At 37.3% G+C, this 18,199-nt stretch overlaps 1 protein-coding gene across 4 annotated transcripts in view; it reads left to right on the forward strand.

Moving 5' to 3' along the window:
• The window catches only part of LOC135081482 (facilitated trehalose transporter Tret1-like), a 35,207-nt gene extending 18,024 nt beyond the window's left edge, over positions 1-17,183 (forward strand). For all 4 annotated transcript variants that reach the window (XM_063976191.1, XM_063976190.1, XM_063976193.1 and 1 more), the window contains exons 3-8: positions 3,575-3,710; positions 7,327-7,555; positions 9,494-9,650; positions 11,446-11,838; positions 15,309-15,595; positions 16,111-17,183. In XM_063976191.1, coding sequence (XP_063832261.1) covers positions 3,575-3,710; positions 7,327-7,555; positions 9,494-9,650; positions 11,446-11,838; positions 15,309-15,595; positions 16,111-16,414 — 1,506 coding nt within the window. In that variant the 3' untranslated portion in view covers positions 16,415-17,183. The remainder of the gene's footprint in view (positions 1-3,574; positions 3,711-7,326; positions 7,556-9,493; positions 9,651-11,445; positions 11,839-15,308; positions 15,596-16,110) is intronic.
• Positions 17,184-18,199: the final 1,016 nt, after the last annotated feature.

Here is an 18,199-nt window from a genome sequence, read left to right on the forward strand (position 1 = left end):
CTTGGGTCTGATATTCAATGTGCCTCTTACCATTCGGTGATCGCTTCCTGTTTTGACCGAGTTGATCACAGAGACATCATTGAATATATGCTTCTTCGTCGACAAGATGAAGTCGATCTCATTTTTTATAGCGCCATTGGGATGCAGCCATGTCCACTTTCGCTGTTTTGGCTTCCTGAAGAAGGAGTTCATCATAAAGAGGCCCTCCCTCTCCATAAAGCCAGCCAGCAGTTGGCCACGTGCGTTCCTCTCTCCATACCCAAATTGCCCCACTTTCAGCTCATTATCGCTTCGTCTACCCAGCTTCGCGTTGAAGTCCCCCATCACAACGGTAAAATGGGACCGGGAGCTATGTATGGCTCTGGAAATATCCTCATACATAGTCTCCACTTCGTCGTCGGGGTGTTCCGTGGTCGGTGCGTATACCTGTATGACCTTCAGCGAATACCGTTTGGTGATTCTGAGTATAAGGTACGCTACCCTCGCCGAAACACTCTCGATCTGGACCACGTTGTTGACAAGGGACTTGTGGACGATAAACCCGACACCACCCTGGGACTGCTGGTCGCCCTCCCGGAAGTAGAGCAGGTTTCCGGATTTCAGGATTATGGTGTCCTCCCCCTCTCTTCGGACTTCGCATAATCCTACGATATCCCACCGCAACCTGCTCAGTTCTTCCTCGAGTTCGGCGAGCCTCACGTCAGTCCGCAGCGTGCGAGTGTTAAATGTTGCCAGGGCCAGAGGTCGTCGGGGTTGGTAGCCTGTCGGTACCCGGTGATTCTTAGCACCCCTCGCCCCACCGTTACCGTGACCGCTACCGTGGCCCGGGATAGTGGGGCCGCCGGGGACTAGGGGCCGTGTTTTTTTGTTCCTCTCCATGGGGGGGATTTGCCTTAATCGCCACGCTTGGCAGGCGGGTTGGCGATCGCAGTTTTTTATAAGGTTTCGCACGCAGACGCTGCTGCCCGTCCGGTGCTGCAGGGATTTTGTCGCCTCTTACGACACGCCTCCTGTTGGCGGTGGGGAAGAGTATTCTTTATGGCCGTCCCCACACGGCACGGATGGACAAGAAGAAGATTATTTCAACCGTGTCGTAATTTGTAAAAAATATAACTTTGTACTTTACGCGAATATATCTAGCTGTTTGTTTCTTTATTTTTTCGTTATTACACCGAGTAAAGTTTAACTAATAACTAGTATAACAACGATTCTCAGACCTACTGAATAACAAACAAAATTTCATAAAAATCAATCAAGCCGATTCGGAGGAGTTTTTTTACAAACACTGTGACACACAAATTTTATAATTTGATTTGGAGATGTAAATATGCCTAATTGCATTATACAATATTTTCGGTTTTCATGATGAAATGTGGTTCTAAGAAAAATAGTCTGATTTTCGAGCAGTAGAGTGCTTGCACTTTAGTTAACATTTAGTTATTTGATTACGTTTGAATTTTATTAGCAGAAATGTAAACACATTTTAAATACTTTACGCACGTTCTAGTCTGTCGGCACCTTTAGAAATGTTATTCTAAGAACCTTATCTAAATTGCGAAATATTTCACGAGAAATCGATCCAAAAATGTAGATACGGAAATTATAAACGTATTTTTGTTATTTTAACTTTCAAACATGTTTTGATAAATAAAATCGTCTGTAAATAAGTAGGCAAGGTCCTAAAGTATTCGTAAAATTGCTTCTTAATTTCAGATGGAAGAAATATGGGCAGAAGCTTAATGACTTCAATGAATTCGTGTATGAGAGAATTTTGTGTTCGTAAAATGTTAAGAAGCAATAATGCTAAAATGTCAAATAATAACTCACAATAAGTATTTTATTTTGCAATCAACTAATCATACTTAACTTGTGTACTTTGATTGTTTATGAATTATTATTTAGGTCAAAAGCGGAAGAGAATTTGCACTACATTCGACAATGTATTAACGTAAACATTGATAAAATAACACAATGTTGTTAAAAACCTTGACATAATGACTTCATATTAGAACATCAACTTGGTAAAAACATAAGTTTTGGATGTGTCGTGACGTCATATAAAAAACTACAGACTGTCACTTTGGAATTCCATCACCCAACTAACTGTCAATGGAACGCAATCAAGTTACAGTCATGGAATTTATATTCCCATGCTTTAAGTACAGTCAGCCGCAATAAAACAGAAGTACTTCTTAGTTAAGTCCGTTTCGTGAGACAGCAGACACATGCACCCATTTACCTATATCGTTAAAATCAGTACAAAAAATTGAGAGGTAGGTTCTAGTATAGAAAATTTTCTATATCTTCAAAAGTATCTGATAGCGTTATCAAACTGGTGTATGTGCATATAAATGGTATGGTGAAGTCAGTTTGATAATTATCATCATTTTGATTATTTTATTTATCTTATTTGCTAGATAATCGAAGTTAAGCAGATAAGATTTAAGTAAGTATAAGAAAAGTTAACAACGTTTTTGTTGCTCTGTGTACAAATGTAAATTGTCGGCAGAATGCGTTTTATCAATTCCAGTGATTAATTAATTAACCCACGTCCTCAATAAGATGACATTGAATTTTTAAGTTTGAGATGTTATAAATAACCTAGAACTATTAAAAATAGAATTAAAACTATTTTTATCACTCTAAACATAAAATTAAGTTCTGTCTTGTTTTTCCTATAATTTAGTATGAGATAATGGTTAATGTCACCATGCAGATACATATTATCATAATTTAATATCTTTCGTAGACATCGATGATTCATATTATAACTGTAATATAAATAATCGCATCAATAAATTGGTAGACTAGATAATGAAAGATATACAGAATAGGCCTCCTAAACCCATCTGGCCAGCGTATGGAGTGTATGCCAAATCCTCCATTTGCATCTGGTAAATTTGAGAGGATCGTGCTCCTGCAATAGAGACCAAATGACTTTCGGGCCCGGAATATTACGGGCCATTCATCATATTATTGGAAAAACAAAGCAATGTCATCCTTTTGTTAATTTCATCATCATCATCATCATTTCAGCCACAGGACGTCCACTGCTGAACATAGGCCTCCCCCAATGACATATTTGTTAATTTACGATTTTATTAATATTTAGGAGTCTAATGCCCGTTTTCACCATCAATCCCTAATTTTTAAGTGACCCCTATGGTAACACATAACAGGAATTTTGTTTTCATAGGGGTCACTTAAAAATTAGGGATTAATGGTGAAAACGGGCATAAGCCTAGGCGCAGACCACCGATTTTTGTCGGCCGATAGTTTAGTCGGGCAGTTAATCAGTATGGGCAAGATTGATTCTTCATACGAATTAGAATCGGGCTCAACTATTGGCCGACTAAAAATCGGTGGTCTGCGTCTAGGCTTATCAATAAATCAATCGGTATTGTACAATCAATTAAAAAACAAAGTTATATTTAATATTATTTTAGTTGTACGTGTATCGAAAATTTTTTCCCTACTTGGCATCAAACCCTCTGGGTTTAATAATTTTCACGTAGGTATGCCGCAATCACAGTTTTTTAAACTTGGATTTACACTACCCTATCTTCATTTCCAGGTGCTAGCATGCCTTGCCCTGGACTTCCTTCTGATCGGACTCGGCATGTCCATCAGTTTCGTCACGATGGTGCTGCCAGAGGTCCTGGACGCTCCCGAGGGACTGTCCATCAACAAGAAACAGGCGTCTTGGTTCGGTTGGTATTCAATATTTATTTAAACTTTAATATCATTATAATTGGTACACAAATTGTACTTGTACAAAATATTTTGCGGATGATTTGACACCTAACAAAGGGAGACAACTCATCCTTGGATGAGATTTTCTCGGATAAAATGTCACCTATGACGTTATTTTTTGCATGAAATTACATACCTCAGCCGGGACAGGGTAAGGATTGTGGTAAGGATGAGGCATACCCACTAAAATAATCCCGGTGCTTCGATAATCGTCTTAGTGGACAAAACTAAGGGAATCCTTACAACTTTCAACTACCACAGCTTAAAGAAAACGGGACTAATCTAACCTCTCATTTCCACCACTGTAACTCGTCCATTAAGCAATGGTTGTTGGGAGGACATTTATAGTTGACAAACCTTTTCTTGATCCTTGCTGTACAGTTGAGGTGGCCCGTGGCCTTTATGAGGGAATAACGCTACATAATCTACACTATATTTTTTGTAATGTTTCTCAACTTTTACTCAAAAGTTTACCAATATTTCCACAGACCCCTGTCCTAATTTCTCTAGGAATTTGATACCGTGTGGTTAATCTGAGGTGTGAAATTGGTTGTTTTCTAAACCGCCATTGTAGGGTTTCATGCGGAAGTAATCCGACACGACGGCCATTCGAGTAATTATTATTAAGTTACACTATCGAGGTAACGTAGACATGAACTACTTAATAGATGGGCATATGTATACGAATACAATACAGACGATCGGCACGACCTCAAAATGTGGCTTCGATAGGCTAGGATGTGCGTCGCGATAAGCGTTTATCACGCCATTTTATCGATTTTACGTGATAAGCCCATACATTTGTCGTCTAAAATTATCGATAAGATTTTACCACGGCGCACATCCTAGCCCGGCTGTTGTGGTTGTAAATGTGCTACAGTGATACGCTACGTTACAGTAGAAATACCTACTTATGTATATTCCTAGTTATTTCCAAGGCCGACTGTACTACATTGTTGTAGAGCAAATAACCTAGATCTTAGATAGATTTGTGCGTAATTTTACCGTAAAACACGGGAGAAACTTGAAAAAAGTGTAATTCACTGACTGTTCATTCGTTCGTTCGTTTCAGCCGAAAGACGTTCACAGCTGGACAAAGGCCTCCCCCAAGGATTTCCACGAAGACCGATCCTGCGCCGCTCGCATCCAGGCACCTCCCGCGACCTTCACCAGATCGTTGGTCCACCTAGTGGGAGGCCTGCCACTCACTGACTGTATACCTACATATAATATTAAAACTTTTAGACATCATACATTTCGTTTATCTAGTAACTTTTATCTATAATAAGCTCGTCTCTCGTCTCATCTTGTCCAAAAAGTATCTCTTATGGTATCATCAGGATTTCTTAGCTCAAGAAAACTGTACTCGTATTATAGAGTAGTTGAATTACATAATTACCTACTTATCTTTCATGTATACTTAACACAATAACTAATAATCTTTCTGTATAAACAATCATGTAAGTAAATGTAACCATTATAAGATGCATCATAAGTAAATGTTATTGTAATGTGATTTAACTGCTTTAGATAATAAAGACTAACAAAACTGTGTTCAGTTAATAATCTTCAAATTTTAATGTAATATTTATTCAACGGCACTTATTTAATCTTTTACGAGATGATACAAAAGACCATAATGAAAGACTTATTAAGATTTTTCTCAGATGTGGGTGTAACCACTGAGGTTAAAACCCTGGTGTTAGTTTTTATGACCCACAATAGGCGTTTGATATGGCTCAAAAATAAATTAACAGTCAAGATATTACATTCATCTTCAGATCAATACCTATGTACTTAATTAGTAGGTAGGTACTTAATTAGTCTTCTCTACAAGAGCACGACATTTTCTAATTCACAAGAAGCCAATTAAAGATTCAGGCCTCAGACGTCGAAGGAATGGGTTTCACTTCAGACGATTTTCAGAAAAGCTTGCAGTAGGCTTCGTAAAGTGTTTCTTTTATAATACTACATTATTGACATTAATATTTATTATTTAGTATAACCAGGCCTGTTCATCTCCGCGAGTTTACATCGAATACAAAACACGCACGATGGCCCACCTACAGGATACTATTCGACAAGGCCTCACATACGAGCGAACATTGATTCACGCACAGAAAATAAAGAAAATGGTGTACTAAATGCTGTGTAGTATTTAACTGCCTAAATAATAATAAAAACACAGAATGTACTTTTTTAAGTTGCCTCAGGACACTGAGAGGTAAATAAGTAGTTAATATTATTCATGATAATTCATGCTAAATCATGTATTTCCTCCGCCATTTTCCGCAGTTTGGCACCTCACGTCACATCATTTTACCGAAGTCAGCCCTATAGCTTCGGCGCAGTGCCGATCACTGACGTTTGTCAACAAAATGGTGCTTGACTCTTGAGACAGGCTAAATTACACCATATTGTTAATGACATTGAGCATACATTATTTTAAATACCTTCGCGAAGAAGAACTTCTGTACGTAGTACTTATTATTATTCTGTGGTATAACGTACATTGAATTTATAGAAAATACTTTTTATCTAGATCTCAAAAATACGTCATGGAACATTTTTTTATTTGTTACTAGCTGACCCCGCGACCTCTGATAAGCCATCGCAATTTTTCCTTATTTGCTCATCGTTTAGACCTACCTGGACTACGACAAACATTTTAAAATCAAAATCAGCTCAATCGGCCCAGCCGTTCTCGAGTTTTAATCAGACTAACGAACAGCAATTCATTTTTATTTATATAGATTGATAAATCCAGTGGGGTTTATAGATCTGCGCCAGTTTTGATGACATAAAAACACTCTAGATAGATTCTCACGAAAGCGCAAAAACACGAATTTTAATTTCTAATGGAATCCCTAGACTATCTGTCGCTTGAGAACCTGTTCTTACCAAAAATTAGCTAAAAATATACGAGCAACAATTTTTAGAACGCCAAACCCACTGTAAAAAGACCAACAGCAGCACATCCAGCTTTACACCACACTACTCTATGTGATTATAATAAGTGCGATTTTTCAACAAAATAGTTGGATGTTACTTTAGTACAAAAAACTAGCTCCTAATCATATTTGACCAGTTTTTGCGCGTTACCGAAACATTGCTGGCTATTTATAGTATACATGACAGCTCATCAGACTACACATTTTACTTGTGAAATAGGATTTATTACAACTTCGTAAGGTATCATATTAATTACCTTGATTTGCTGAGGCCGTCGTCCGTATAAAATATGTTGAATCATATTATGCAATACAAATAACGGATTCAGAAGTTATTTTAGTCTCGCAGTAACTCGTCATTGTGGGAACATTCTTTTCATAGAGTTTAGTTGCCTGTAGAAATAACTGTAAGGTTGTAAGATTAGGCGCCTGACTGAAGAATGTAAGAGATATTTTGCTACGAAGTGAATCTTATAATTCTTTCTCTACAGGATACAGGAAAAGGAAAAAAAAATTTCCTTTTTTTCTAAAATTCTAAGCTCTTTATTAAAAAAAAAGACCACCTACTGTTACTTAATAACTATTTCTTATTTTAGTATCGTTACTTTTTTTTCTTTTTCAGGATCCATAGCGTTTCTCTGCCAGCCACTCGGGAGCATTTTCTCCGGTCCTCTTCTAGACTACTTCGGGCGAAAGAAAGCCTTATTCATAGTGAATATACCGCACCTAATCGCTTGGCTGCTGATGTACTACGCTTGGAACGTTCCCACGCTGTTCATAGGGAACGCACTGCTGGGAATCGGGACTGGGATTATGGAGGCGCCGTCTATCACTTATGTTGGAGAAGTCAGGTAGTTTTTTTTTTTAGTCTTTGAGATGGAACCCTTTTATTTGAGACACTTAAGTATAAGGCACAGAATAAGTAATAGTACTGGTATAGGTCTTAGCGCTTAATTCAGTCAGTGCCTGTAGTGTGGGGGCGGTAAGGGAGGGGTGACATTGACATTTTTTTTTATCCACAACGAGGAAGCTCTTGGCCTGTATCTCACCTGATGGTAAGTGACGATCAAGCCGAAGGTAGAAGCGAGCTTCACCCGGAATCCTCAACCACGGAGAAACTGGCTATCTTACCTCTAACTGCCGGAACACAACAATGCTGTTAATATTGTTGTTATGGCGATAGACTTAGGTAAGATGGTGGTAGCTAGCCAGGCGGACTTAGAACAAGCCCTACCACCAACCAAACCGAACAGAAAAATCTGCCCCCACTGGGAATCGAACCCGGGACCTCTGCGTCTGAAGCAGGTGGTCTTACCACTAGACCACAGAGGCGGTATAAATTATGACGTGACTGAGCATACAAATCTGAAGCACATTTGAAGTTTCACTTACGTTTGACGTTCTATGTCCCAAAAACAACCTCCCATGCTGCTCCCATACCTGCTTGACACTGCTTGAGTTAAGCGCTATACCTTAATTATGAATCATTCGAAAACCGCCTGCTTCAGTAGTTACTCATTTGTAAGATGTTTTCAAACTTTCTAAAATCATAGATTAACAAGTGAATTAAGAACGAATCTCGGTAGCAGTACGCGGGAGGTAGATAGACGCCGATATAACGCCTTTGAAGATATTAAAAGTAAATGTTCGTTTATACACTTGAATGACAGCTATTCAGTAAACTCCAGGCGCTATATAAGCTGCTATCGTGGGTCATTTCCAGTATAGGTATTCAATAGGTCAGTGAAACAGCAATCGTCATCCTCATGATGAAGAGTTGAAAAATTATATTTCTGTATGTTTCTGTTTCATGATACCAGAGTAAATACAAATGAGTAGGTCATCTTCATAGAGCGCGGTTTGTGCGCGCGCGCCAATACGTATGCGGCGCGCACGCACACACTGACAAAATTCAGCGCACCTCACCGCTAATCCACGCTAAATAAATAATAAAGTAAACAGACTAAAACATATTTATACAATGTCTTCTAATGAGTGTAAACAGACTTTAATAAATTGGTTAAAGGAACTTGATTATGATCAGACTGAACAGCTACTTTTGCGGTAAAGCGGTCGCTACCTCCTCGCCGCAGAAGTAGCCGTTCAGTTTGTAGTTACTTTCACAGATAAATCACAATTAGGGAACAAGCAAACACAAGAAACAACTAACGCATGCACACATTCACACAAACCCACACACACAATATCTCATACTCACACAACTTTTGGTACGAATTAATTTGTAAGTAAAAAATCATGTAATTTTATTTAATTTATTTTCTTATTATATAAAACTGATCGAAAGAGCGGGCGTCTCCTAATACAGGTTTTCTAAACTTAAAAGGAGACACCCAACCCCTGTAAATGTGTCTTATAAGAAAATAAAGAAATTTTGAATTTGAATTTTGAATTTGAATTTGTGTGTGCGTGCGCGCCGCATACGTATCGGCGCGGACGCACACACTGACAAAATTCAGCCGAATTCAGCGCACCTCACCGCTAATCCACGCTAAATTTTGTCAATGTGTGCGTGCGCGCCGCATACGTATTGGCGCGCTCACATACAAACCGCGCTCGGGCGTTTCTATGAAGATGACCTACTCATTTGTATTTATTTCACTCTGATAACAACTAATAATGTACCTAATAGTATAAGGCAGTGTAGTGTATACTTTTTAATGAAATAAATATTCTTTATTCTTCTCCTCAGAACTGAACCATTTATTATCCTAAAGCGCTTTCAAAAGATTTCAAAAAATAAAATACTTTTATGACTATAATTGTTACAGTGACCCCTCAATACGAGGGATCCTAACCACCATGACGAACGGCTTTACTTCCACTGGGATGTTCTTGGCGTACCTTCTGGGGACAGTCTTGCCATGGAGACAGGCGGCGCTGGTAGCGCTGACTGTCCCTATCACTACCATGCTGCTGGTATTACTGGTACGTATTATATTTATTGCTAGCGGCCGCCCGCGACTTCGTACGCGTGGATCCCGTTTTACCCCCTTAGGGGTTGAATTTAGCAAAATCGCGTCTTAGTGAGTACCTACCTTCTAAAAGGAACCCCCAAGCAAAATCATAGCACTTGTCGTTTCTGAGATTTCGTGATGAGTGAGTCAGTCCTTTCGCTTTTATGAATACAGATTTGTAGAGTTGATTGCAAATTACAGTACACCAAGTTGGTTGGCAAACTTTCGGTTCAAGTTGCAGCTCTTTAGTTCCTTCTTTTATTATACAAAACCCTTTAAGTTAAAAATACATATACAGAGTTCTGGGGCTCTTTTAAAAATTTAGAAATTTTACATTCGGCTTTTCCTTCTCAAAAGTTAACCGAGATCTTTGGCTCACAATTTTGTTGCAATCTCGTTCCTATTACAACTACATTAAATGCTATAGTGTTTACTTTGATGTGAAATCGCGTCCTTTGAACTAAATCATCAACTTTGGAAAGTACAGTCATACCTTTGCTATTTTTATCTTAAGTGATCATGCGTAAATCTCATCTGATTCACAGTGCACTTTTTTGATTTACAAAATATTCATTCATCCTATTACATAAGATTAGATACTTGAATATTGATATGACACATATTCAGATGAGTGAGTTAGTGACAATTTATCTAAATGATATCGATAAATACATCTGATTCACGAATAAATATATTCACAATACAAATATCTAGGTACTATCATTTAACTTGTCCTTTCAATCCTGAAGTGAAATGAGATTTGATAAAGATTTTATCATATCCGAGGAAAACCACTCCTAATCTAAACCATAGTCTAGACTGGACTCAATAACTTATTGCAAAACCATACATGATGTACCCACCTAGGTACTAGAATCTTAGATTACACTGATCTTGTTACCAAAAACTGAATCATAATAATATCTACCATCGTCCCTCACCTAAGATTTTTGTTTTTTGCCTTTTAGTGGAACAACCCTTCAATAGTTACTATAGATGGATTTTAGGTAGATTGTATAATTAATTAATATTATTAAAAAGTTCCAGAATTTGATAATCAGAATCACCTTGTAGACAGAATTAGTATTCTAATAAAAACCTTGTATTTTCATGATAGACAAAACAGGTAAGTGGACTATAAACCAGTGACGAAATTAATGATATGGTGTTGGATGACCTTACTCAATATAAGATTGATTTGTTATTTGATAAAGTCTATCGTAAAACTTTATATGGGTGGAATTACGACACCTTGTTGATTTGGACGTCAATAACAACTAGATAGATAGATACTAAGTTATCTGACGATATAATAGAATATTCAATGTCTTTAGATTACCATGTCACGTCTAGTGGAAAAACCTGGGGATGTGAGTTACAATGACACATCAGGGCTAGATTAATAGGCTTAGTTCTGTCTACATATTTCTATATAACATATTTATAAAATTAAATATTAGTACAAACATTCAAGCTCCATGCAAGAGTTATTTGTTTCATAGTGGATGTTTCAGTAAAAACAACAGTGAAACACTTTTATTCCATGATCAGTTCTCTTAAGATGCTAATTTATGATCATTACTATTTTATCCTATACCATTTGCTAAGCAAATTACCCATATCTATTTACAAGGCATAGGAAATGGTAGGTGCGGGTTCGATAACCGAGTAGAGCTGCTTCAAATTGGTGATTTTTTGAAGTTTCCCAAAATCAAATTACCAAAAATCAAGTTGATATTCTTAACCTCATGTCTTTTATACTTCAGGTGCCTGAAACTCCAATATGGCTGCTCTCCAAGGGACGTCAAAAAGAGGCCCTCCGTTCCCTTTGCCGCCTCCGAGGATGGGCAAAACCAGAGGACGTCAAAGAGGAATTCGACGAACTAGTGAACTACAACGACGCCATTCACCAATGCGTGATCTGCGTGAAGGAGGGCAAAGAGGACCTCCGACCATGTGAGCATGATAAGGCGAATCTCCTCAAGAAGTTCGTGATGAAGATAAGGCACGTGTTCTTTGTGAAGGAGACCATGAGGCCTTTTGTGCTTGTGATGGCGTATTTCTTCTTCCACACGATGAGTGGGTTGATCCCAGTGAGGCCGAATATGGTGAACGTCTGCAAGGCGTTAGGGATGAAGTACGATTCGAAGGCTATTGTGGTAAGGAGACAATTCATGATAGCTTATTACTCGTTTACTGTATCACCAAAATATTCTTTTGTGTAATTTCGTAAGCGCATTAACACATTCTATTTCATTTAGATCAATGATGAATTACCTACTTATAGATACAAGAACTTCAATCATAATTTTCCTTAAATAAGAATTAACAAGTGATTTGAAATGGTTTACTTATCATTAACATGACGCATCATACTGTTTCTCATCTTCTCTTATTCATCATATCTTAAGACATAAACCCACAAATATTTACACTAGATAATGTGCATAATTCAAGATCATCCCTTTATTTGAAAAGTCTATTAACATAATTTATTTTATTACTAAAAATATTTATATTCTTCGACATTTTACACATCTCCATCTACGAACAGTCACAAACTAGACATTTACTTAAGCCTTTTTACGAGTACCTGCTTTGGGTGCGCCAAAGTTCACCTAAATTTTCAACTCCGAAAATTGGAAGTCCGAAAATGTTCTTCCTAAAATTTTTCATCCTAACAATCACAATTCCTAACTACTCTGTCTCTAATGTTCATAATTCCGAATCATTCAACTTCATAATGTCATTAGCAATAAACATCTATTATACTTTTATTTGTTCTCCTAGATTTTCTAAACATAACCATATTTTACACTATTATTCAAAGTCGTATCTTTTTTGTTTAGATTTCTTTCTTTGACGATATATTAAAGTTCAAGTTTGTTGGCATTAGCACGTATACTTGAGTCCCGCTCCAGTCATTCAGTCAAGTTCCAGAAACGAATCGGTCCTATTCATAATTATTGGTTTAGGTTAGGTTAGAACTGTGACCACAACGCACCAGTCGAGCAAGCGAAGCCAGAGTCCCGCTCCATTTATTCAGTCAAGTTCCAGAAACGAATCGGTCCTATTCATAATTATTGGTTTAGGTTAGGTTAGAACTGTGACCACAACGCACCAGCCGAGCGAGCGAAGCCAGAGTCCCGCTCCAGTTATTCAGTCAAGTTCCAGAAACGAATCGGTCCTATTCATAATTATTGGTTTAGGTTAGGTTAGAACTGTGACTACAACGCACCAGCCGAGCGAGCGAAGCCAGAGTCCCGCTCCAGTCATTCAGTCAAGTTCCAGAAACGAATCGGTCCTATTCATAATTATTGGTTTAGGTTAGGTTAGAACTGTGACCACAACGCACGAGCCGAGCGAGCGAAGCCAGAGTCCCGCTCCAGTCATTCAGTCAAGTTCCAGAAACGAATCGGTCCTATTAATAATTATTGGTTTAGGTTAGGTTAGAACTGTGACCACAACGCACGAGCCGAGCGAGCGAAGCCAGAGTCCCGCTCCAGTCATTCAGTCAAGTTCCAGAAACGAATCGGTCCTATTAATAATTATTGGTTTAGGTTAGGTTAGAACTGTGACCACAACGCACCAGCCGAGCGAGCGAAGCCAGAGTCCCGCTCCAGTCATTCAGTCAAGTTCCAGAAACGAATCGGTCCTATTCATAATTATTGGTTTAGGTTAGGTTAGAACTGTGACCACAACGCACGAGCCGAGCGAGCGAAGCCAGAGTCCCGCTCCAGTCATTCATTCAAGTTCCAGAAACGAATCGGTCTATTCATTATTATTGGTTTAGGTTAGGTTAGAACTCTGGCCTTACGTTTCATTCGCGAAGAACGTACTTCTGTACGTAGTATTTATTATTATTCTATGGTATGAGTAAAAATATTATGGTAATGTTTAGGGATAAAAGTGTTATGATAAAATACAGTAGGAGTTTAAATATATTTACATAAATGATATTATTAATTACAATTTTCGGAAACATGAGTGTTATGAACATCGCCGGTAGCACTACAAATAGTATGAATGAAAACTTTAGGATGAAAAATTTTAGGAAGAGTGATCATTCGGATTTAAAATCGTTAGGAAGAACAATTTCGGGTAAATAACTTTAGGTGAGCCAATATGGACCCACCTGCTTTATATTATTCACAAGCAAACAACTACGTGGGACACTATTTAAGTTGTGAGCCTAACTATGAAAACAAAGTAGTTTATTATTAATATGGTATTGATTGCATTTATTGCTATTGTCTTTCATGATTTATGTACTTTTTAATGTGTCCGAAACACTTTTCATAGCATTTTTTCCACTCAGCTTGAGGCACCTCCAAAGCATGGTTTTTGACCGCACCGACAGTTGCTTCTGGCTACATAAATCGCTGTTCACGCATTTAATTTTAATATATGGGTACCAAAAGAAGTGTTTAGATTCCAAGCAAGAATTTTGTAGCGTTGGACCTGTTTATTTCATATTTTGAGTGTTCAAATAGTGAGTTGTTTGACGAGACGTGTCAAAGCTCACATTTTCGTCACGAATGGCGATTCGACTATGCTGGTCAGTTTCCCTTATTAAACTGAAGACTTTTGGAAAAAAAGTGACTGTTTACTATTAAGAATTAACCATTCTAAATTTCTTTAGTGACGTTTCTGTCATATAATCGGATATTTCGGAAAAATAGGCGACCGTAAGTTTCAAAGTGTTCCGAGCGCATGGGACTTTTGTTGGAATTGGTTCATCTTAAAACACCTCCATAGTCGATAGCTGTTTATTTTCAGGATCATTATGCATAGATCCTTAATTCGTCAACTGTCACAATTTTAAAAACGGCTTTTAAAGCTTTTTAAACGTATTTATCAAACATTTCCAAGGACTAAACGACACAAGCGTCCTATTGAGCGTTTGAAAAATTTTGTGACATCCAGTGAGAAAAAAACGTATTAACCATAATATGGTCATACAATATTTTATTACTGCTAGTGGAATTAATGCCTAGGATTATTTCAATCCTACGATATATCACATGACGAGGTTTATCTTCCATTTTTTTTAAAACATCAATGTTTTCCGCCACTATTAGTCATTTTGGACGACTTTCGCTAAGTTCACTGGTGAGCCAATGACATACAATATTATACTTCTTAAACTAGCGTTTTACAATGGTAAAGGACAGATCTTTATTACCGAATGTGAAATTTAGCTGACCGCTTCAGTTTTGTATTGATTAACCACGTCGAAAGTCATAATAAATCTTCGCGCGAAAATTTCCGCAAGTCAATTCCATGTTTTTGTAGTCAAGATAATTTTCAGTTCAATGTTAATAATACAAAACGTGCTCAAATGATAAAAAGTTTTGAATAAAGTTGTAGTCAAAAATGTCAAACTTTTCATTAAAAGTATCAGATGTCGTCTAACAACACGTTATGTTGTCGAGGCTCACAACTTAAATAGTGCCCTAGTAATACCGTACATACAGATATCTTGTTCATGCAGACAATGTGTTGTTCTAGAATCGAACCTGTGACCTCTAGTGTAGTAGCCAAATTTTGGAGCGGTATCATGGTAGCCAAAACTGACGTCACATTATGTAGAATCTCGTTTTCTCACCTGATTGCCCTTATCTTTCAGGTCCTAGTCGGAGCAGTCTTCATCGTGATGAACCTTCTCTCTGCTGCCATCGTGAAGTTGATCGGCAAACGGAAACTGGTCCTTAGCTCCCTCTTTGCCACTGCCTGCTGTAGTTATAGCATCAGCGTCTACGCTGGCACCCAGCTCCCAGCAAGCGTGTTCTCGTATGAGGTCCACACGTTCCCGGAGGAGAAGGAGATCCTGCCTGTCGTGCTGTTTATGCTGCTGGTCAGCTTCAGCAGCTTGGGTATACCCTGGGTGCTTCTGTCTGAGGTGTTTCCTTTTAGGTTAGTGTTGTGTACCCTTTTTGGATCAGTAATGCCTAGTCTGTGACAAGCCATTTTCACTGAATTTTATTTTATGAACGAAATCAAAATTTGGTTTGAGATTTTGATGTTTAGGATGTTATAGATGTACATACTGTCTGTACTTATAGACAGGTGATCTTTCAAAAGGACTATGGTATAATAACAATGAAGCAAAATCTCGCACACAATACATTATTACAAATAAGTTTAGCCTTCATACAATTATCACTCCATCATTGACCTCGATGTATTTTTATGGAGTTATAGCTATAACTTCACATTTGCGATATAATGTTATGTAGACTAAAGTAGTCTAGTAAGTGCTAGAGAAAATTGAGAAAACTGTATTTTCGTGATTGCCTTTAGATAAATCTAGTTGTTTCTTGATAATGTATTTTTGAGGTATAGAAAAAGATAGGATTTTTATTTGAAATTGTTAGTGAATCTACGCTTTTTTATTTATTATTTATTCAAATGAAACTCCCTTTTTTCAGGAGTCGCGGCATCGCCACCAGCCTAGCAGCTGCTTTCAGCTACGTCATCTTTTTCCTATCTTCTAAAACTAATTACAATCTGGAATCAAATTTCCACCTCAGCGGCACATTTGCTATATACGCCAGTTTCGGTTTAATCGGGACCGTTTACCTTTACTTCTTCCTGCCCGAAACTGAATCGAGGACTTTGGCTGAAATAGAAGCATTTTACAAAGGCGATAGAAAAATATTCGCTGATGACTTTTTGATAAACTCGTTTAGAAAGAAGCGACAAGATAGTAGAGAGAGAGCGAATTTGTGCTAGTCAAATAGATAAATTAATTTCACTAATTGATTGATTTCTCTGACCCCCGGTTTCTTAGCTATGTAAAAATTAATCATATTTTTACTTTGTTATTGCATTGGATTTTTGTGAGAAATTGGGGGTAAGTACCTATGTATATTTGTTACCTGTTACCACATAGGCTATTTCCGAATAAAAGTACAGTCGCGGAATGAAAAGGTTCGTCACCTTAGTGTCGGTTTTCGCTTGCACTAGGTACTGTAAGAATCAAACCTGCCAACATAACCGTGCAAGAAACAGTGCTGCTAACATTTAAATAAATATGACGTTTGCTAACGAATAAGGTTTTGCTTGTTTAATTTTCTATCCCATGCAATGTTACAAAGTGTAGTTTTTTTTTTATTTAATAGAAATAATAATGGCAGGTTGAACCAACAAGAAGGTTTTAGTTTATCAATCATAATGATCTTGACAAGATAAATCGTCAAACAACTTAGATCTGAATAATTTTGAACTTTACTGACGAACAGTTAAAGATTATTTTCTCTAACTCGAGATTATTCTGTAACATAGTTTCAAAAGGTAATATGTGCTCGCGATTCGTTGAAGGAATCAATTTGAAAACTGACGAACCTTTTCATTCCGTGACTGTACATAATGTAATAATTTATCAATTGTTTAATAGTAGACAAGGGTATAATTTGATTTATTAGTGTTGTTACTTAGTATTAATTCAGTTTTTAACCTGATAAATTGGACTGAGTATTGCTCCATTATACACTGCTTTTGATTGAAACAAGGTATAACACGCCTACCTCCTTTGTACAAATGTTTAGTTTAATGTTAACCTTCACGATAGAAATAAATTGTTTAATCGTTACAATGCAATGTTTTTATTTTTACACTATAATAACCTAGAGCTGTTTAAGTTAAAAACGATGCATGCGTCATAATTTACTCGTATCTATGATGGATGCCTCGTTCATCGTGCACTTAGCACAGTGGTCGGTGGATCGCGTGATGGTACCAACAAAGAAAAAGAAACATTTCTAAACTAGATCTAATGCTGAGAAAGGCCTCCGGCTAAATTTTTTCTACTCGTAAGAAAATAATAAAGATAAAATAACACAGTTTACTTAATGTACATTATTTAATATCCTAAAAAAATCTCTAGTTTCGCCTTTAGCTGTAGTCATCCATGTAAAAGGTCTGCCACAAAACATTCCACCAGTACATTTCGCCTTTTGTTTGATTTTCTGGGGCTTGTCTAGTTTTAACTTTTCTATTGACCAACTTAGATAATCATTATCATCATTATTGAAATCTAGTTGCTTTGATTCTGGTAATATTTCGTACAAATCATGGACATTTTCACTTGTTGAGACAATTTGATTTGATGGTAACGTACTATGCTCATTATCACATGGTAACACTTCGAAATCTGGAAGAAAAGTGAATAATTTATTAATGTGTTTTTAGCAAACAAATAAATGTAAAGGATAAAGGAAAAGTTAAATGAAACTTACTATTGGTTGATAATTTAGTTTATTACAAAATATTACATTGCTTCTCAATGATGTCCGTGATATTTCTTACGTCTCATTGTCGTTTCCCATGTAACAGGGCGTTGACATCTCTTGGAGTTGCAGACTGTTGGGTACCACCAACTTTGGGACTGACTATACTTCATAGAGTTCGTTATTTTATGAGTTAAAATAATCTTTGAAGGGAAATCTTTCGCCTTAAGTGTAGTCTTTTTATTTATAACAGACATTGTCGTCTCACTTTCAACTGATGTGGTACTTT

This window comes from Ostrinia nubilalis, chromosome 20 (assembly GCF_963855985.1).
Source record: "Ostrinia nubilalis chromosome 20, ilOstNubi1.1, whole genome shotgun sequence".
Classification (NCBI taxonomy): Eukaryota; Metazoa; Arthropoda; class Insecta; order Lepidoptera; family Crambidae; genus Ostrinia; species Ostrinia nubilalis.